Genomic DNA, 22,217 nt, shown 5'->3' on the forward strand with positions numbered 1-22,217 from the left:
ATACAAAGGGAAACGAAACGTGGTCTTGTCCTTGAGGAGATCACAGCTCAGGAATATGGCTTCGGCATTCCAAGTGGGCTTTGATAACTTTTATCGCGGGACTTCTAAAGGGACTAAACCCATCCACACTTGTAAATATTTCAAAACATAGGAAATGAGGCGCGGCAAGGGGGTGGAGGAGAGGTGGGCTGCAGGGGCTGGCGGCAGGTTTGGCAGCCGCCAGACGGAGGGGCTGTGGTGGTGTCGCCTGCTGGCAAGGAGCAGCCAAGACCGTCCCCCGCGTTGGCACCCTCGGATTTGGCTCGGGCACCCCGAGGCCGCCGGGGTGCCAGAGAGCTGGTCTGCTCCGGCCGGGCGCGCTGACAGCGGGAGCCGGGCAAGGACAGCGCGGAGCCCGGCTCCGGGGCGAGATCGCGCGCCTGTGCCCGCCGCCAGGGGGCAGAGTGCCCGGGTCCGCGCCTTGTCTCGGCGGGTCCTCTCCACGAGCCAGGGCTCCGCGGAGCGCACGCCTTCCCTGCCCGGGACCGCTCCCGAGCGCGGCGAGCAGGGGCGCGGCCGCGGGCCCCGCGGCGGGAGGCGGTCCGCGCGCGGGAGGGCGGGAGGGGGCAGGCGCGGGGGTTCCGGGGACGCGCAGCGCCGCCCCCGCCTCCCCTTCAGAAGCGGCGGAGCGGGGGAGCATGGACCAGACGCCGCGGCTCCGGCACCATGACGCTCCCCCACTTCGCGGTGGCTCTGATTCTCGGGGCGCTCCCCGGAGTGGTCAGCTTTGATTCGGTCCTCGGTTATCCCCTTCACCACCGCCATCACCATGCACCCTCTCGGAGTCCCCAGGACCCTTATTACCTTACCATCCAGCGGCGGCCACAGAAGACACTGCCGCCCCCACTCCCGCGCACCCTGCACCCCCCGCCGGCGCTCCGCGCCTCGCGCGCGCACGGCCTCCGCACGCCCCGGCCGCCTCCCGGGGACTGCCCCGCCGGCGCGCCCGGGGCCAACGTGACGGACTCCGGCGCCCCTTGTCTGCGCTGGGCAGACGTGCCGCCGTTCCTCGCGCGGTCGCCCCCGGCGGGCTGGGCGCAACTCCGAGGGCAGCGCCACAACTTTTGCCGGAGTCCGGACGGCGCGGGCAGACCCTGGTGCTTCTACGGGGACGCCCGCGGCAAGGTGGACTGGGGCTACTGCGACTGCAGACGGGGTGAGTGGCCGCAGGGCGGCGGCGACCGGGGACCGGTGGGGAGCCCGGCTGGGTGGGCGAGCGCGTTAGGTGCTCCTGGAGGAGAAAGTGAGAGCGGGTGGGGTTGAGTTTGCCTCGCTCTGTGTGAAGGTGGACGGCCACGGACTTACCGTCCTAGTGCCTTGGCACCGTAACTTTGAACTAGCGAGGCGCGCTTTGTGTGTGGTTACCTGGGGTGACAGCCTCTCGGGAAGGTGCTGCACTCTCGGGCTCCTGGGTGAGGGCGTGGCTCCGGGCTGCGGGCATGTCTCCGGCCACTGAGATGTGTGTTGGGGGAGGGGAAAGGCGTGTGTGCGCGCGCGCGCGCCCGTGGCGTGGATGTGTGTTTTCTGCATCAGCTTTGCCTTGAGAATGGTACCGTATTTACGTAGAAGTGGCAAAGCAAAAGAGAAGATAGTTTCTAATTACCTGTTTTGGAAAGGGAAATATTAAATCTAATATGACAATCAATTACCCCCCCCCCTCAATTTCTGCCCGCAGTTGACATGTATTTGAAAAAGTTTTTGCAAACTTTCTGGGCCAAAATGCGACTTGTCAAATGATGTTCATGTTCTGGGGCACAGCGTGGTAAATATCAGTGAGTGGAGAAGAAAGAAAGGGAAAAGATAGAAATAGTAACTATTCTAGGGAAGAAGCAACTTGATATAGTCAAGTGCTGTTTTCAAGAATGCTAGTATTCAACTGCATACGTTATTTGTAGAAAACCGAAATTGGTAAAGAGATAAAGTTGGTAAGATGTTTCACATTAATTAATGTAAAAGATCACAGTAATAGATTTAAGGTAAGCGAATCATCTGCTTTTGAACAGTACTTTGTTTTGAGTTGGTGGCATTTTGTTTACTATTAGGGCTTTTGTTTTTAATAGTTGTGGGAAAAAAACCTAAAGTTCTTCAAAGTTTGGATTTTCCTTTAAAAAATTTTTTTGGCAACTCTCCATCCAATCTCTGTGGCAGGGGCTTCGTTAATTGTGATTCTGAGATATATTGTACTTTGTACCTTTTGGTGATTTGGAGGTTAAACTTTCACAGGGCCATTCTTTCCCTTCAGAAATTTTTATTTATCTGTGCCTTCAGTTGCATTAGTGCTTTGAGTTAAAGGGAAGTGATAGGAAGGTTAAGATCCATTATCCTTCATCCTAGAGAATGAAGTCATCCCTATACTTGTTACACAGACAGAATGCCAATGTGGCTATAAAAAATTTGAGGTGATATCAAGCAGAGAGCCCTAGTGCTGTTTTACTCTTTGCTATGAAATTATTTGTAGTAAAAGCTCATAGTTAGCAAACACTGACACTTATTTTCATTTTTGTATTATTATATTTCATATTGCTTGTTGTGTATACATATATATGTATAAATAAGTGGAATTCAAAGTTAAAACACTGTAGTGATCTATTGTTCTCTGTTTAACATATAATTTTTAAAATTTTACATTCTAAATAGCTTCGTGGTTCTTTCTCCCCACCCTCTTGTGTTGAAAAGAAATTTAAACCTAACATCAGTACAGACTCTTTGGGATACCTTTATACTGATAGCTAATTCTCACCAGACAAAACTCTAAGCACTTCATAATAGTGTGTTCTTCCTGAAATAAAGTGACTGAACACAAGAGAAACAAAAGAAACCCCCCAAGATGGGAGATAAATACACCCCCCCCCAAAAAAAAGAAACAGGAAAACAATCTACTGGCTATGTAATAATTTAATTACTCTCACAGGCTCAGTGTGCCATTTACCCCTCACTTTCTGACTGAGCATAGTCATGCCTTAAAATGACTGACATGTTCTGAAACCATTGGCTTTCTTGGTTCTACATTTCACTTAGGAGTGTAAACAAAGCTAACATGGTGTGGTGAAAAGAATATGAAATCGTGCTCTGGAAAACACTGGTGTCCACTTCGGCTCAGCCAGTAGCTATACAGTGTTGAGTAGGACTCTTAACCCCTAGAGCTTTGGTTTCCTTATCTGGAGGAAGGCAGTTTTGGGATAGATCTATTCAAAGGACTTTCCTAGCACTGAGCACGTACCAGAACAGCCCAGCCTCATAGTAACAGGTAGGATTTATTGAGGATTCATTCTGTGTTGGATGCTGAGCTAAGCATTTTATATATCAGTTTTCTCATTTAATTCTCATAGGAACATTATGAGATAGTGCACATTTCACTCCACAGCTCATTTTCCTCTTTAATTATGTAAACACGTAGAAAGTCTGTGTGGTCAGTTGCTCAATTGTGTCCAACTCTTTTTGACCTCATGGACTGTAGCCTGCCAGGCTCCTCTGTTCATGGGATTCTCCAGGCAAGAACACTGACTGGAATGGGTTGCCATTTCCTTCTCCAAGGGATCTTCCCCACCCAGGGAACGAACTCGAATTTCCTGGATCAGACGGTAAAGCGTCTGTCTACAATGCGAGACACCTGGGTTCGATCCCTGGGTTGGGAAGATTCCCTGGAGAAGGAAATGGCAACCCACTCCAGTACTCTTACCTTGAAAATCCCATGGATGGAGGAGCTTGGTGCAGGTTACTGTCCATGGGGTTGCAAAGAGTCGGGCACCACTGAGCAACTTCACTTTCTTTTCACTTTTTGCATTGCTGGTGTATTCTTTACCACTGAGTCACCTGGGAAGCCTGTAGAAAAGTCTAATGATTCTGTTAGCTTAAAGACCAGTTTAAAAGGAAAGAGAAAGGAAACTATGTTTGGCCCAATGCACATGATTTCCAGTCTCTTATGACTTGAAAATATCCAGGGTTTTCCTTCTCTTTTTTAAACAAAAAACAGCTTGAACAAAAAGAAAGAAGATTAATTGTAACGGAATCCCTCCTTTGAGAAATACACTGGAGGCCAGATTTCCATGTTCCTGGTTGCGTGGAGAGAAATGAGGAAGTTGGTGCCTCCAAGGTGGAAAGTTGATTGAAACCCAGTTGAAGGGGTGGCAGGGGGGCCTCAGATGAGCGGGGCAGGGCGTGGACACTCCAGTGGCTCAAATGTCTGAGAACAAGGAAGATGAGGCCTGGGCCCTGGGTGTGTGAAACTTGCAAATTAGTGATAAAAGAATCGTTGGGGGATTGGAATACCCTGAATCAGCCCCGGGAGTTAGTTCTTATAATAAGCATTAGAATTGTGGCATGGGAAGCGGGGGTGGAGGGGTGGGGGGGTGGGCTTATTAAAATGCAGATACCTGGGCTCTAGCCTTGAGATCCTGTTTAAGTAATCTCAGGAATCTGGCTGAGGAATGTGCGTTTCTAATGAGCAGTCAAGGTCATCTGGAAACTGAAAACTCATTGCCACAGTCAGGGAAAACCAGGGGAGGGCGTCAGAACCCACCTAAGTTGTGTAGTCGTGGGTGGTCAAGTCAGCCGAATCTGCCATTCTGTGACTTAATCCTGCTAGATTTGGGTGGTACTAATGGTAAAGAACCCTCCTGCCAATGCAGGAGACATAAGAGATGCAGGTTCGATCCCTGGGTCAGGATGTCCTTGGAGGAGGGCATGGCAACCCACTCCAGTATTCTTGCCTGGAGAATCCCATGGACAGTGGAGCCTGGCAGGCTACAGACCGTAGGATCGCAAGGAGAAACAGCTTAGCATGCGTGCACATATGGCAGGCCTAGGGTAACTTTTTGTGTGTTTTTAGAAAATGGTACCACACTTTTTATTTGACCAGTGTGGGATAGCACCAACTTAGTTCACCAGAATATGATATATTAACTGAATGTGAGCCAGATTAGTTTTTACATTTCTACAGGACGAATTAGTAGGCAACTGATGACCTCCAGTAATGTGCTCAGTTGTGTCTGTCTCTCGGCGACCCCATGGACTGTAGCCCACCAGGCTCCTCTGTCCATGGACTTTTTCAGGCACGAATACTTGGAGCGGGTCGCCATCTCCTTCTCCAAGGAATCTAGATCTAGATCTAGATCCAACCCCCATCTCTTGTGTCTCCTGCATTGGCAATCAGAGTCTTCACCACTGTGCTACCTGGGAAGCCCCAGTAATTTACGACTTCCTGACTAGAAAGAGAAAGTCCTTTTCTGGTCTCAGGTTGGCCCTGGCAGGTGGGGCAGCTTGCTTGCACTGTGCTGGGAACTCCTCTCTGTTACAGGCAGCTGAGTGGAACTCAACCTTAAGTGACTGATGGATAAAATAGATAGAAGAAACAATAGTGCGCTAATAACTGAGATTTTACCAGAAGGAATGATTCATAGATCTGACTTTTTGTCATGTCCTGCTAATCTGTTCGCCCAAATCTGATTCAAATAGAGATAGTGGACTTGTGGAATAAATGATGTTGTTTACAGGCTGTACTCTTTGAAGTCCATCTGGTGTTTGAAGTGAAGGTTAATTAAAAAGTTGGCTGAAAGCTATCCCTTTAAAAATTTTTTTTAATGCTGCATCTTGATTCTATGTAGCAGGTGCTGAAATCATTTATTAGCAATAACAGATTTGATACATTTCCTGGCTGGATTTTAGATATTGAGCCCAATTTTCTTTACAGGCTAAGGCAGATATAAAATACTTTGATTTGGAGGCATTATCAGACTCTTTACTAATGTGAAAAAAGATTTTAAGAAGAAAATTTGATAGTTACTATTGCCTTTTATGAGTGATTATCCTGGATACTCACTACACAGACAGACATACACACACTCTCTTACTGCACATATATTTATGAAATATATATTTATTCATATATAAATATGAATATATTTATGAAGCATATATATTTATATTTATACAGTGTGTGTGTGAAGGTAACCTTTGTAAAAATAATTGGTTTTATAACTGTGAAGGAAAACCTAGATGTGCAGCAATAATGTATTACTCAGAGATCCCTTTATTTGATGTATACTGTGCAGGTCCTTGGAGAAGGCAATGGCACCCCACTCCAGTACTCTTGCCTGGAAAATCCCATGGATGGAGGAGCCTGGTGGGCTGCAGTCCATGGGGTTACTAAGAGTCGGACACGACTGAGTGACTTCACTTTCACTTTTCACTTTCATGCATTGGAGAAGGCAATGGCAACCCACTCCAGGGTTCTTGCCTGGAGAATCCCAGGGACAGGGGAGCCTGGTGGGCTGCCGTCTATGGGGTCGCACAGAGTCGGACACGACTGAAGCGACTTAGCAGTAGCAGTGCAGGTCCTAAGGGCTTCCCAGGTGGCACTAGTGGTAAAGAACCCACCTGCCAATGCAGGAGATGTAGACGTGGGTTCAATCTCTGGGTCGGGAAGATCCCCTGAGGAGGGCATGACAACCCACTCCAGTATTGTTGCCTGGAGAATCCCATGGACAGAGGGGCCTGGTGGGCTACAGTCCATAGGATCTCAAAGAGTCGGTGTGTGGTGCAGCTCCTAAGTGATAATTGCAAAGATTGTCTATAGAAGATGGAAAATGCTCATGATAAGCTTGAAGGGAAAAGACTGACACAAAATGTATATATGTGTTTACTAACTGAAAATAAAGATGGCTTTGGAAAGTTTGGGAGAGAAAACATGATGATTATGAACTTGGATATGAGTGTGGCTTTGATCAGTTCACGTAGTTTTGGTGGCAAAGAATAGAAAACCCAATTCAAAATGCCTGAAGAAATAAGGAGGTTTGTGGTTCATGTTACAAGAAGTTGGGCTCCAACATAGTACATCTCTGTCTCTCTGCTACTCTCTTGATTCTATTATTTTCAAAGTGTGGCTTTTATCCTTAGACTAATGGTTATTCCAGATTTCATATTGGGATAGAATAACTTGAAGAAGCAAGATGGGGTGCCCTCTTCATGTATGTCCCATTGAAAAAGCAAGGAGACCTTCCCAGAACTCCTGCAGATTTCCTCTGGTATTTCACTGGTCAGACCTTCCTGGCACTTTCTGGTAAGGAAAATGCAGTTACCATGCTTTGCCGATATTAGTCAGGATTGACCTCTGAACACATGGGGAGGGAGAAGCAGGTAGTTATTCAAGAGAACCAACAGAGTCTGTCAAAAAGCGTGATTGAGGTTTGTCCTGTTGGGCTGCACACCACAAACTTGCAAGCCCTGGTACCTGCCCAGCCTCCTACGTCCGTGGTTAATGGATGCCGGGACCTTACTTGTCTGCAGCCAGCTCCTGAAGCAGCATCTCACCAGGTGTGGCAGGCAGTGGGTAGGACATGGCAGTAGTCTTTGCTGTGTGTGTGTGTGTGTAGGGGGTGCGAGGTAGGAGGAATACGGGTGAGAGTTGGGGCTGGGAGGTGGAGAGGGAGGTTACCAGTTATAGAGGGAATTGACTTGGCAGGTTGGCTCCCTGGTTACCAGGGAAGCCAGCAGAGAACACCTCTCACCACCCCTTTGATAAGCTGTCATAGTGGAGATGCTCTGTTCAAAGAGTTCACACAGTCCCTAGCTAGAGTTGGCGCAGGTATGTAGGTGTTTACTGATTAGGCTCTGTGATTAAGAGGGAAGGTCAGTTACATGAGTAGGGTGTAAGGTAACGCAGGGACCGATGGAGCAGAGGGATGTGCTGAGAGCAAGGGGACTCCATCTGGGATGGCCTGACCATACAGTCCTTATACTGGTATCCCCACTTTTTGAAAAGTTTGCTTTATGCTGCTTCACTTTTAAGAAAGACCTACATTAGTACTTGTTTTCGCTAACCAAAAGAAATCCAAAGACAATTTTCACTTTTATGAAAAATGGTGAAAATTGAAACGTGCTTTCAGCGTCTGTTTTGCTGAGAGCCGTTATAAACTCAAGGAGATAGTGGAGGACAGAGGAGCCTGGTCTGCTGCAGTCCCTGGAGTCACAGAGCTGAACAGACTTAGCAACTGAACATTATAGAGGCGTTGCACACCCGCCTCAGCAGAGAGAGAGAGTGCTGCCCCCAAGCGCCTTCTCCAGGAACTGCACTCAGTATATCAGCATCTAGCCGCCGCCAGTCTTGGAGCTATCTGGGAGCATCTGTGCTTTTTCTGTTTATTTTGTGCATTTCTTAGCAAGCTGTTTCCTAAGATTAGTTGCTTATTTTTTGTTTGTTGTTGTTGTTATAAGGTGTAGGTGTTGTTTTTTCGACAAGTTGTGTCTGACTCTTGCAGCCCCATGGACTGTAGCCCGCCAGGCTCCTCTGTCCATGGAATTTTCAAGGCAAGAATACTGAAGTAGGTTGCCATTTCCATCTCCAGGGGATCATCCCGACCCAGGGATGGAACCCATGGCTTCTGCATTGGCAGGCGAATTCTTCACTGCTGAGCCACCAGAGAAGCCCAGGAACAGAACTTACAAAGATGAATAAGAAATCACCTAAGTCCTCTGGTTAAGGAAGCCCACTCTCTGGTTGAAATGTTAAGATAATACTAGGCATCTTTTATTACCTTTCCTGTGATATGTACTCTGGGAGACAGATAAGCTTACTATTAAGTGTAGTTTAATTTCATCACTTAGAGTTGTGCAATAAAATGTTAATACCCACACCATGTGTTTAAATGTGGACTGAGCTACTGAACTGAACAGTGGGTAGTTCAGACACAATTTGTAAAAATTTCTGCTAAAGTTATTTAAATGCATATATTGTCTTCTTCTTTTGCATAATATTATATAATGTTTTAAACACATGAATAATTGGTGGTGGTGGTGTTCAGTAACTCAGTCGTGTCCGACTCTTTGGGACCCTGTGGACTGCAGCATTCCAGGCTTCCCTGTCCTTCAGCATCTCCTGGATGGGCTTATAAATTTATGTAAGCCCAATGTAAATGGGTAGAATTGCTTATTCAAAAGATATGCTTTCATTTTGAACCTGACAAGTTCATATTTTTCTCAGTATGAAAGGTATCTGCATAAATAATAGATGAACAATTAATATGAATAATAGATGTGGACTAATGGGGCGAGTATAGTTCAGTTGGATATTTAAGGGGATGCTGACAGGGAGGCCTGGCGTGCTTCGATTCATGGGGTTGCAAAGAGTTGGACACGACTGAGCGACTGAACTGAACTGAACTGAACTTCCTATGTTAAAAGATGATTTCATTTTGACATGGCATGATTTGAATAAAATCTATTATTTCACAATGCTAAACTGATTTCAGTTATGGGTAAGTGTAATCATTGACAAAATAGAATACCTGAATACTATCAAAAAGCTGTAGGAAAAAACCAAACAAAACATAAAAATTAATGTAGTCTCCCCAACTGTACTTGAAAAATTCAACTAACTCTTGCTCTATTCACTTGTTTTTAGGCAATGTGATTTTTGTGTGTGTATTTTATAATTAAGACAGAAAATGATCATTTAGTATATTTTTCCAATTTTGCCTTTGGTAGAAGGCATAAGATTATATTTAATTCATTGTCAAATATGTGTACTAAATTGTCCAATATGTAATGGACTTTTGTTCTTTTTTTTAATAGTTTATAAACTGAAATTTCTACATCACTTTCAGCTTTAAGTATACTTTTTGTCAAAGATCTGAATAATAGCTTGATGTTACTAGCATGAATTTATGACTCCACCAGAACAATAGGGCTGGCTAAAATTAATTATTTTGTGTCTCTGTGAAGTTCAGTAATGGATGAGAAAGGATTTGGGTGATAACATTAATTTTCTATTACTCATTTATCAAACTGTGATTTTTACAATTTCAGAAATATTTATTTTTAATTCTGTTTAGAATACTACTGGGATGGATCTTTGTTTTTGCTGTTTTTTCTGTCACATGAGTGCTATTGTATAAGTATATCTTAAGGAGTTAACTAAATAGGCATACCTTTTCATTTGGCTAATTTTGGAATGAGCTGGATTTAGAGAACCAAGATAACTGACCTGTTTGGTTCCTTTCCTGATATTTCTTTTAGGTCTTCTTGAAGTATGGACAGTGAGAAGGGAGGTTTTGCCAGCTGTCCACGGAGGGATAATGCCAGAATGGGTCTATTAGTTTGCTAGAGCTGCTGTAATTGAGTACCACAAACTGAGTGGCTTAAACAAAGAAACTTGTTATTTCACAGTTCTGGGGACTGGGAGTCCAAGATCAGTGTCAGCAGAGCCATATTTCCTCTCAAGACACTAGGGAAGGATCTTGTCCAGGTCTCTCTCCTGGCTTCTGATAGTTCCTTGGCTTGTGGAAATGTAACTGCAACCTCCGGATGGCGTTCTCTCTATGTGTGCCTGTCCAAATCTCTCCTTTTTATAAGATCATAGCCATACTGGACTGGAGCCCACCCTAATGACCTCATTTATCTTGATCCTCTGCAAAGACCCTATTTCCAAATAAATTCACACATTCACAGTCACTGGAGGTCAGTGCTTCAGCATCTTTTGAGGGGAAAGAATTGAGCCCACTGCAATAGCCTTGAGAACCAATGAAACTTGTGAAGAGAAGTTTAATCTAGTTAGCTCTCTTTCTCTAGACTACCTTGTATTGAGTGAGACTGATAACATGGCAGAGGAGAACCCTTCTGGAATATCTCTTTGTTTTAGGAATCCCTATTTTTTTTTTTTTTAGCTAAGTTATCCATAAAGCCAATTTCTGTAACAAAAATCTTTTATGTTCCTTTTCCTTTATAAAACTAGAGATATGTTTACATAATAAAAAATAGTAGTAAACTAAAATGACAGTGATTTCAACATTTTTAAAAAGTGTATTCATTTTCAATTGGAGGATAATTGCTTTACAATATTGTGTTGGTTTCTGCCATACATCAACATGAATCAGCCATAGGTATATGTATGTCCCTTCTCTGTTGAACCTCCCTCCTACCTCCCACCCCATCGTACCCCAAGTTCAACATTTTTGGCAGGGAATTAAGGTAATAGAATTCTGATCATTGTTGTGTATTGGCACATTTTGCCTTTAGGTAGTTGTCAACACCAAGAGGCTGGTACAACTGACAGTTTTCTTTGTTTTTTGCAATAATTCTTTTCATAAACTCTAGGGGCTCCTCTCCATGACATGCCATCATGCATTGCTTTATAGTTCCAGACTTTTTTCTATTAGTCTGGTTTAGTCTGTAAATTAGTAATGACTACTATAGTTGATCTAAAACCTCTGAGACTTCAAATTTTCGATTACTGTTGTTAACACTTTTTAAAAATAGGAATATTTAGAATAGAATATTTTCCATCAAATTGGCACATGAGAGACTTCAAGACCATGCAATCCTGGATTCACTGAGGTGTTGCTTAGAGACATGAGCTGAGACTATGAGGAACATCGCAAAGTGCTGGGTGGAAGTAGGAAAATATGGACCAAGGAAGACATCAATTTTTGGTAATAAGAGGTTGTGATAATGGAGCAATATTTACCAAAGAATCTGGTCTAGAATTTGTCTGAAGAATTTTATTGTTAGTAAGATAGTAATAGAAATGAGTTTACCAGGCTCTGGCCTTTGTGGATTGCTTTATTGTTTTATCCTCTCTCTCTGTTTTTTGTTTTTTGTTTTTTTTTTTTTTCATTGAGCTAAGGGTATTTTCTCTTGTAATTGTGTACCTATAAATTTGTGCAAATGTATAGTCCTAGAAATTTGTACAGCCCATGGGACAAATCAGCCTCCACTGGAGAATTAGCCTCAAATATAGATCAGCAGAAAGCCACTTCTCTCGTGTTGTGTAGTATAGAGAAACTCTTAAGGCTGTCTTATGGATCTGCCTGGCTAGTTTATCCCCATGTAATGTTTGGTAGATTTGTAATATTTCACTATGCTGGTGAATGCCAATGTGGCAGACTGCATAAAGTGATACCTGACCTATTGAAAGGTGCTGATTGCATACCAAGTCTTTGCTCAGGTTCGGAGGCAAGGGACTGGTAGCAAGGAGGGGAATCTGGGAGGCAGTTTTTCATGGCTCTGCAACTGCTCAGTTGATTGGCTCCATAGCTTCCTCATCCATAAATTGATGCTGCTGCTGCTAAGTCACTTCAGTCATGTCTGACTCTGTGCGACCCCATAGACGGCAGCCCACCAGGCTCCGCCGTCCCTGAGATTCTCCAGGCAAGAACACTGGAGTGGGTTGCCATTTCCTTCTCCAGTGCATGAAAGTGAAAAGTGAAAGTGAAGTCGCTCAGTCGTGTCTGACTCTTAGCGACCCCATGGACTGCAGCCTACCAGGCTCCTCTGTCCATGGGATTTTCCAGGCAAGAGTACTGGAGTGGGGTGCATCCATAAATTAAGGGAAACCAATTACAGTTCGACCGTCTTAAGCATTCTAAGAGAGCTAAGTGAAGCAAGAACGAAGTAAAACCAAAACCAAACAAAAACTACTGCCTGTCTTAAATGTATGTAGTATGAATTGTGTGTTCATGCTTTTATTATCTTAGGCATATTATCATGCTGATATATTTTTTTAAAGTTCTTTAAAAAAATTATTAGAAGTATAAACTTCATGGAATTACATACCAGTAAGAAATACTCACTGAGTTCAAGGTAGATGATTACTCAGATATTTTGGAAATTTTTATGGCATAAGGAAAGGATAAACTACGTGGAGGGGCACTGCTAGGTAGGTGTGTGCTTTGGGGATGCTGGTGTTGAGAATGGATTCTGGCAGAGAATTTGTGAGTCATTGACATGCAAACTCCCTTTCCAGAATTGCAAATATTTGTATCCATTTGTTAAAGAAAAATTGGATGAGCACTCCACATTTCTTGCCATATAGCAAATACAGATAAACAAACCCAGGTTTTCACAGCATGTTTGGCGCATGTGAGAAATGCTGGTAGAGCTGTTAGTTGACCTGGAAATTATTTCCAGTGCTATCATTTTTGTTATAATGATGTTATGGTAACAATTACACATTATGCAGACTTTTCTCCTCCTCATTTGTAGATGCCTTAATCATTTAGATAATATGCCTGCATCATTTTTTCTTTGAAAGCTTTTTAGTGATTGGGACAATATTTTGCATTTTATTGTGATTATTTAAATGCAAAAGTGGAGTTCCAGTTTGTTTTCATTACTAGAACTTTTGTCCAACCCTTTGATATGAATAATTTGATGGTGGTGGTATTTGTGGTGGTGGTGAATTAATAAACAGATAACAGATTAAACGGTTTCCCTGGTGGCTCAGCTGGTAAAGAATCTGCCTGCAATGTGGGAGACCTGGGTTCGATCCCTGGGTTGGGATGATCCCTCTGGAGAAGGAGATGGCTACCCACTCCAGTATTCTGGCCTGGAGAATTCCGTGGACTGTATAGTCATGGGGCCACAAAGAGTTGGACACGACTGAGTGATTTTCACTTTCAGATTAAATATCATTTCAAATAACATGTGTCTGAGGTGAACAAATTAATTTTTTGATTTGAAAAAAATCAAAAGATGTTTTTACTGTGCATGATACTAGTATTATGTGGGACTCTATAGAAGACATTTTGTGATTATAAAAAATCATTAAAGTTCAGTTAAACTCTTTGGACATATTTCTTTAAAAATATTCTATAGTTCACACTTAAAAATTTTTTTTTTAATTTTTTTAATTTAATTTTATTTTTAAACCTGAAACACTGTATTAGTTTTGCCAAACATCAAAACGAATCCGCCACAGGTATATATATGCTCCCCATCCTGAACCCCCCTCCCTCCTCCCTCCCCACACCATCCCTCTGGGTCGTCCCAGTGCACCATTTGTTGCAGGAAGGGGGACCTCTTAAGTGTGGGCTCTTGTCTGACACTAGGAAATGAATTGTCTGAGGAGGCACATGGGCTGACAAAGCAAGAGATTTTATTGGGAAGGGGTGCCTGGGTGGAGAGCAGTAATGTAAGGGAATCCAGGAGAACTGCTCTGCCCCATGGCTCACAGTCTTGGGATCTCTGGTGATGAGATTATTTTTTGGGTTGTCTCTGGACAATCATTCTGGCTCAGGTCCTTCCTGTTGGTACAAGCATTGCTCAGTCAAGATGGATTCCAGAGAGGAGGATTCTGGGAAGTTGGTAGGACATAGGGATTGGTGTCTCCTTTGGAACTTTCCCAAATTCTTCTGGTTGGTGGTGGCTTGTTAGTTTGTGTTCTTTACCAGGACCTCCTGTCATAAAATAAATCATGCAGAAGGTTACTGTGGTGCCTGGCCAGGACAAATGGTTTCAGTTGGTGTTTCCCCCTAACATTTTCACTGAACTAGACAGGGCTTCCTCTTGCTTGGTCTGAATTAAAGAAGGTTATGACCAACCTAGATAGCATATTAAAAAGCACAGACATTACTTTGCCAACAAAGGTCCGTCTAGTCAAGGCTATGGTTTTTCCAGTGGTCATGTATGGATGTGAGAGTTGGACTATAAAGAAAGTTGAATGCCAAAGAATTGATGCTTTTGAACTGTGGTGTTGGAGAAGACTCTTGAGAGTCCCTTGAACTGCAAGGACATCCAACCAGTCCATCCTAAAGGAGATCAGTCCTGGGTGTTCATTGGAAGGACTGATGCTAAAGCTGAAACGCCAATATTTTGGCCACCTCATGCGAAGAGTTGACTCATTGGGAAGGACCCTGATGCTGAGAGGGATTGGGGGCAGGAGGAGAAGTGGATGACAGAGGATGAGATGGCTGGATGGCATCACCGACTCGATGGAGTTTGAGTGAACTCCGGGAGTTGGTGATGGACAGGGAGGCCTGGTGTGCTGTGATTCATGGGGTTGTAAAGACTTGGACACGACTGAGTGACTGAACTGAACTGAGAATATATATGAATGAGTTTTAGATTATCTGCCGTATGAATGATGCACACCCACGTTCTCTCTTGAGTAATCAGGATTTGGAAGTGCAACTTTGCCTCCATTTGTTCTTGCCTCTTGTTTGAATTAAATGACGCTTTGTATTTATCATGAGAGATAGGATAAGTGTTTCTTAAATAGTTACATTTTTTAAGGATGATTGTGTGGAAAATAATAGTGATAGAAAACTAGGCTAATGCAAATGAAATGAATGGATGATTTAGAATCTATTATTTTTGAAAAATAATTATAAAGCCATAGATTACTTTGAAATACGTGAAATGTGCCAGAAATTTTTAGTAAAATTTAATTTCTTAACTTCTTTACCTATGAAATAAAGGTCATCTTCAGTGACTTTTCACAGACTTTTATGAAATTTTTAAGTTGTTGTCTGAGTTTGATTCTACCTCTGCACATGTCTCAACTGCAGGCTCAGGACTGACTCTAAAAATAAGTGCCAGTGAGAAGAGAAATGTAGTTCTTTGATGCACACTTAAAAAAACCCTGAAATATATTTGATGTATGCTATTAGGTTGGTTTCAGATATACTGCATGGTGATTGGAATTTGCATATGTTATGAAATAATCACCACAGTAAGCCTAGTAACCACTTTGATCCACAGTTAAGGGATAAGACTTAAAATATTATCTTCCCAGGGATGCTCTAATTTAAATTTTTGACTCTTTTAAGACTGAGAAGAATGAGTCAAATTATGGACTGTGGAGCAGCTGAGTGGGGATGCTAGGCAAAGAGAAGTGAAGTTCAAGGGCCATTCAGTTACACCACACCACTCTCCTAGGGGCAGTTTCCCTAAGCCAAACATTAGACAATATTTCTGACGCTTAATACCTTTCTGAAATTTTAGGCATTATCTTTAGCCTTCTCACAACTACTGGTAGAGGCTAAAAGGGGAAAAACATTTATTCTTCTTCAGTGGAAGAACAGATAGAAGGAAGATACAACAGCCAATAACAGGTAACTTATAAACAGCATTATGTTTGTTTGTTTTTCTTTTTTAAAAATCTGTGACCTCTCGTCAAGATGGAAAGTGATATATAAGTGATAAGAACTTCATATGTGATGTAATCACATGTGGGATGCAGTATCAGCCATTAGTCACAGTCTTCCACTTTTTCCCTTGGGACTTCTGTTTGCCTGGGTTAAAAAAGAAAGTATCCTTAGCATTGACATCAGGATGTTAATTAAAAAAAAAAAAAAAAAGAGCCTGCTAAATCCTCATTTAAAGAAAGAAGGACTTGCTGTGAACAGTGAAAGCCTGGCTCTCTCAGCATGTTACCCGAGGACTTGTTCAGTATGTTCAAATGGTTATGTTCTATCCAAGGATTTGGGGATTCTTTTCCATTTAGGGTCAGTGTGGCTTCGTGGTGGCAAAAGCACCTTTGAAGGCACAGTAGAAGTATATGAGAATGGAGTCTGGGGCGTCGTTTGTAGCAGCCCCTGGGACGACGCTGATGCTTCAGTCGTTTGTCACCAGCTGCAGCTGGGGTGAGTTTATTCGTCCTTGACCGAATCTGTCTGCTGATACCTGAAGCGGGTGCTGGCCCCCTGCCATTACCTTGGAGAGGTTACCTCCTCTTCTCCTTCCGTCATGGTCCTCACAGACTTCTCTCAGAATACTTTTTAAGAAAGGGCCCCCAATGGAAGGAGTGAGTTCCTTTACATACAAATGCGCTTCACTTGTTACTACTGCTGCTGACTAGGAAATACCTGCCAGAGACGCTCAGAGGGCTCAAACAAACCTTGTGCACACCAGGACCCAGAGACCCCACAGAGACAGCGACAGTCTGTGTTTGAGTGTCTCCTGCAGAGGTCCGGGTCAGCAGTGGCCTGCCGCAGGGGCAGGGGCTCTGGGTGCAGCACCCTGGGTGTGGCATAAGCCCTCTTGGAGGCGGTCACCATTAACCCCACCATAGAGCCACCAAAACTTACACAGGACTGGGGAAACAGACTCTCGGAGGGCACAAACAGAACCTTGTGTGCACCAGGACCCAGGAGAAAGGAGCAGTGACCCCACAAGAGACTGACCCAGACTTGGCTGTGAGTGTTCAGGAGTCTTCAGTGGAGGCATATTTGCCAACAAAGGTCCGTCTAGTCAAGGCTATGGTTTTTCCAGTGGTCACGTATGGATGTGAGATTTAGACTGTGAAGAAGGCTGAGTGCCAAAGAATTGATGCTTTTGAACTGTGCTGTGTTGGAGAAGACTCCAACCAGTCCATTCTAAAGAAGATCAGTCCTGGGTATTCTTTGGAAGGACTGATGCTGAAGCTGAAACTCCAATACTTTGGCCACTACATGCGAAGAGCTGACTCATTGGAAAAGACCCTGATGCTGGGAAAGATTGAAGGCAGGAGGAGAAGGGGACAACAGAGGATGAGATGCTTAGTTGGCATCACCAACTCAATGGACATGAGTTTGAGTAAACTCTGGAGGTTGGCAATGGACAGGGAGGCCAGGCATGCTGCAGTCCATGGGTTCGCAAAGAGTAACGACTAAGCAACTGAACTGAACTGAATTGACTAGGAAATGGGTAGAAGCTAAGTGGTCCAAAAATAAAAGCATCTTTTGGTCTTTGATTGATTGAACAATTGGATTCTTCAGTGCCAGGAAACAAAGAATTGGGTCCTAAGATTTTTATTTTCCCAGCAGCCTGTACAGCCTGTGGTTGCTGTCATTTGCTTTTATCTTTCTGCCTTGAGCCACCCACAAACTCCACTGCTGTGTGTGTGTGTGTAGGAGGTGAAGTTCATTTGCAGTTTCATCCCATGCTGGGTAAGGTGTGATATCCTGGGACATGGGTTTTTGCACCGAGAAAATTCTGTAAGAAATGGCAACTTCCCTCGGCCCGGCGGCACCCGTCATCCTGGGAAGCTGCTGGCCCTTCCTCCCACCCTCAGTTCAGTTGAGTTCAGTCACTCAAGTGTGTCTGACTCTTTGCGACCCCATGGACCAATGCACGCCAGGCCTCCCTGTCCATCACCAACTCCCGGAGTTTACCCAAACTCATGTCCATAGAGTTAGCGATGCCATTCAACCATCTCATCCTCTGTCACTCTCTTCTCCTCCTGCCTTCAGGCTGACCCTAGGCACTCTCCTTAAAATGGACAGGTGTACACTGACTCCTACCATGGCCAATACCTTTATGCTTTGTTTCAAGGGGTTTCCCAGGAGCAGAAGTTTCCATTTCGGAATGAATGGTTTTGTTTTTGTTGTTATCGTTCTGTTTTTGTGTATCATTTATTTTTTTCCAAGTATACACGCCCTGTATTTTTCTTGACCTTTATCACCAAGGATCTTTAAAAAGCTTGGAAAATATCTTGTTATGAAAATATAAGGGTTAAAAGGCCCGAAAGAAAAACTTTCCATTTGCAAATATTTTAGATTAATAATCAATGAGTGGTAATATCTAACGTGATGACACAAATGAAAAGGTTAGTCCACTGCAGTCAAATCAGTAAGAATTTTAGTTTGCGTGTTTCCTGTCTTCTCACTCGAAAGGTGGGAAATTATATTTAGTGTAGGCGAACCTTAAGGGCTTAAGTTTTGTTCAGACTTGATTCTATTAGAGTAGCAAATAGGGTTAATGTAATACTTAAGTGATGCTTTGCAACTGTGATGTTGGAGAATGCTCTTGAGAGTCCCTTAGATTCAAGGAGATCAAACCAGGCAATCCTAAAGGAAGTCAACCCTGAATATTTATTGGAAGGACTGATGCTGAAGCTGAAGCTCTAGTACTTTGGCTACCTGAATTGGAAAAGACCCTGATGCTGGGAAGGATGGAAGGCAGGAGGAGAAGTGGATGATGAGATGATTGGATGGCATCACGGACTCAATGGACATGAGTTTGAGCAAGCTCCTGGAGATGGTGAAGGAAAGGGAAGCCTGGTGTGCTGCAGTCCTTGGGGTCTCAAAGAGTTGGACATGACTGAGCGACTGAACAACAACAATACTTAATTAAGCTTCCCTGGTGGCTTATCAGTAAAGAATCCACCTGCCAGTGCAAGAGATGCAAGTTCTATCTCCAGGTCAGGAAGAGCCCCTGGAGAAGAAAGTGGCAACCCACTCCGGTTTTCTTGATGGGCAGTTCCATGGACAGAGGAACCTGGTGGGCTACAGTCCATGGGATTACAAAGAGTCATGATTTAGCAACTAAATAACGATTAGTTAAGTTAGTTAACTAAACAATTATTTAGGTTAAGCAACAACTTCACTAATTTTTTACAATGAGGTTGGGATAAATCAGGATAAAAGCAAGAGGAAGGGGAGAGCCTACAAAGAGTTATGGTGTTAGCATGTTAATTACTGATTTTATCTCCGGTATTTTGTCTGGCAAACAGTCCTTGGCTGGCGGGCATATGTTGGCTTTTTCTTTGACAGCCTGAAGGTGTAACAAATTTGTAGGCTGGTGTCAGTGTCTTCCTTCATGTACCTTTCTACCTGTGCTTTTATTATCCCTGAAAATCAGGGAAGAATGAAATTTTCTATGAGACTGACACAAGAAAACAAAAATGGTACAAATCAACTTATTTACAAAATACAGTTACAGATGTAGAAAACAATCTTATGATTACTAAGAGGGAACAGTAGGGAGGGATAAATTGGGAGATTGGGATTCATATATACACACTACTATATGTAAAATAGATAATTAATAAGTACCTGTTTTATAGCACAGGGAACTCTACTCAGTGCTCTGTGATGACCTATATGGGAAAATAATCTAAGAAAGAATGGGTATGTGTATGTGCATAACTGATTCACTTTGTTGTATAGCAGACACAACATTGTGAGTCAACTATATGCATGTTAAATTTTCTAAAAAATTTAAAAACAAAAGCAAGCTCTGTAGTGGAGATGTGAATTACAGAGATTCTCTTGATTGATGAAAGAATGTAAACTACCTTTCTGCAAACATAAACTTCAGATCTGATTCCTTCTGTCATCTCTTAGTAGTCCATTAATAAAAGAGAATTTCGAATAAGGGCAGAACAACCTGGCTTTATTGCTGTCAAGACAGATTCATATTTTAGATACACCGCAAATATTTATTGTTGGGTTAATGGAAGCTGTCGCATTGAGACAGTTCTAGAGATCATCATGTTATTCAGATAAGCATTTAATTTTTTAAAAATTTAATTTCAGTTTTGTACATATCAGAGGTTGAACATATGTAGACTAGCTGAGTTATCTTAATTGATTTCAAAGTCTTGCTAGCAAATAATATTATATATATATATATATATATAATTTTTTAAAATGGGAATGGATTGCCTCTCTTGATATTACCTTGCTTAGGTGTGGTAATAATAATTGTTTCAGAAATGACAGCGTAAAATATTGGAGTAGGAAAGACTCTTCAAGCATCCAGACTTCTTTCTGGATCAGAAGGAAGGACTTAGAGACATGTTAGAGTAATTTGCAGCTGAGTGCAGACTGGAATCCAAGTCCCCCTAGATCACAGGACAGACACACTTCTTCCACATAACCATCCAGACTCCTGTTTTATGTCTGTAGTATTTGCCCATTTTCTTGTAAAATCAGCTGTAGAATAAAAGCACATGCCTAGCATTAGTTATTCAAGGTTAATTAGAAAGATTGCCATAGGTAATCACTGTGTTCTGATCTAATGTTTTGATTTCCTTGAACTTTACATAATCCATTATGTTTGTCTTTTTCTTCCACATCCACCTTTATTGATTTCTTCCATTTTATAAAACCCTAGTGCTTTGAGAAGGCAATGGCACCCCACTCCAGCACTCTTGCCTGGAAAATCCCATGGACGGAGCAGTCTGGTGGGCTGCAGTCCATGGGGTTGCGAAGAGTTGGACACGATGGAGCGACTTCACTTTCACTTTTCACTTTCATGCATTGGAGAAGGCAATGGCAACCCACTCCAGTTCTCTTGCCTGGAAAATCCCATGGACGGAGGAGCCTGGTAGGCTGCAGTCCATGGGGTCACTAAGAGTTGGACACGACTGAGCGACTTCACTTTCACTTTTCACTTTCATGCATTGGAGAAGGAAATGGCAACCCACTCCAGTGTTCTTGCCTGGAGAATCCCAGGGACAGGGGAGCCTGGTGGGCTGCCGTCTATGGGGTCGCACAGAGTTGGACACGACTGAAGTGACTTAGCAGCAGCAGCAGTGCTTTGAGGAAAGTTAGCCTACATTTGATCAACCTAACCTTGAGCATTGTATTTCCAGAGGAAAAGGAGTCGCAAAACAAACCCCGTTTTCTGAACTGGGCCTTATTCCCGTTTATTGGAGCAATGTCCGTTGCCGAGGAGATGAAGAAAATATACTGCTTTGTGAAAAAGACATCTGGCAGGCGGGGCGTGTTCTGAGAAGATGGCAGCTGCTGTCCTGTGTAGCTTTTCCCGTGGTAAAAAAAAAAAAAAAAAATTACTCTCGCTTTACTTTTATTCTGTTTTCAGCATTCCAGGTGAAAAACGTGTCTTAGTTAAATGTTTTCCTAAGCGTTTAAATACAGACCTGAGTCTGAATCATCATGACTTAGCAACAATCTAATTGGTCTTCAAAGGAATTCATCTAACAGTTGGATTTACATTTGAACTCAGTTTTTTTTTTTAATTAAAAAGGTTTTGGTTGCCCCGAGTCTTTACTGCTGTACACGGGCTCTCTCTTGTTGCAGAAGTAGGGGCTACTCTCTAGTTGCAGCACATGGGCTTCTCATTGAGGTGGCTTTTCTTGCTGTGGAGCACAGGCTCTAGAGCATGCCGGCTTTAGTAGTTGTGAAGCTTGGGCCTAACTGTCCCCTAGCATGTGGGATTGTCCCAGACCAGGGATTGAACTGGTCTCCCCTGCATTGCAAGGCAAGCTCTTAACCACTGGACTACCTGGGAAGCCCTACCTCACTTCACATATTTTCTGTTTTAATCTAATTTGTTTATAGGATTATTATATACTGTATATGAAACACTTATTTGGGTAATGAAAAATTGTGATGGAATCAAGTTAAGAACCATCTTGAAACCAAAAATAAAATACAGCAACTATAACAAAATATTTTCACTTTATAGAATAGAATCGAGTCATAGTTATTAGTGTTCTACTTTGAAGATAGCACATTCCATAAAACAAATCACTACCTTGGATAAGGACTCCTTCTATGCATGATGTCCTAGGTATTCAGTTCAGTTCAGTTGCTCAGTTGTGTTTGACTGTTCGTGACCTAATGGACCGCGGCATGCCAGGCCTCCCTGTCCATCACCAACTCCAGGAGTTTACTCAAACTCATCTCCATTGAGTCAGTGATGCCATCCCACTGTCTCATCCTCTGTTATCCCCTTCT

At 43.1% G+C, this 22,217-nt stretch overlaps 1 protein-coding gene across 1 annotated transcript in view; it reads left to right on the forward strand.

Annotated features, from left to right (window-relative positions):
- The first annotated feature begins 587 nt into the window (after window positions 1-587).
- Window positions 588-22,217, forward strand: part of PRSS12 (serine protease 12) — a 76,409-nt gene continuing 54,779 nt past the window's right edge. The window contains 4 exon segments of the mRNA XM_006065083.4: window positions 588-1,195; window positions 16,256-16,394; window positions 21,110-21,228; window positions 21,231-21,287. Of these exon segments, the coding sequence (XP_006065145.4) occupies window positions 706-1,195; window positions 16,256-16,394; window positions 21,110-21,228; window positions 21,231-21,287 (805 nt within the window). The 5' untranslated portion in view covers window positions 588-705.

Source organism: Bubalus bubalis, chromosome 7 (genome assembly GCF_019923935.1).
Source record: "Bubalus bubalis isolate 160015118507 breed Murrah chromosome 7, NDDB_SH_1, whole genome shotgun sequence".
Lineage (NCBI taxonomy): Eukaryota > Metazoa > Chordata > Mammalia > Artiodactyla > Bovidae > Bubalus > Bubalus bubalis.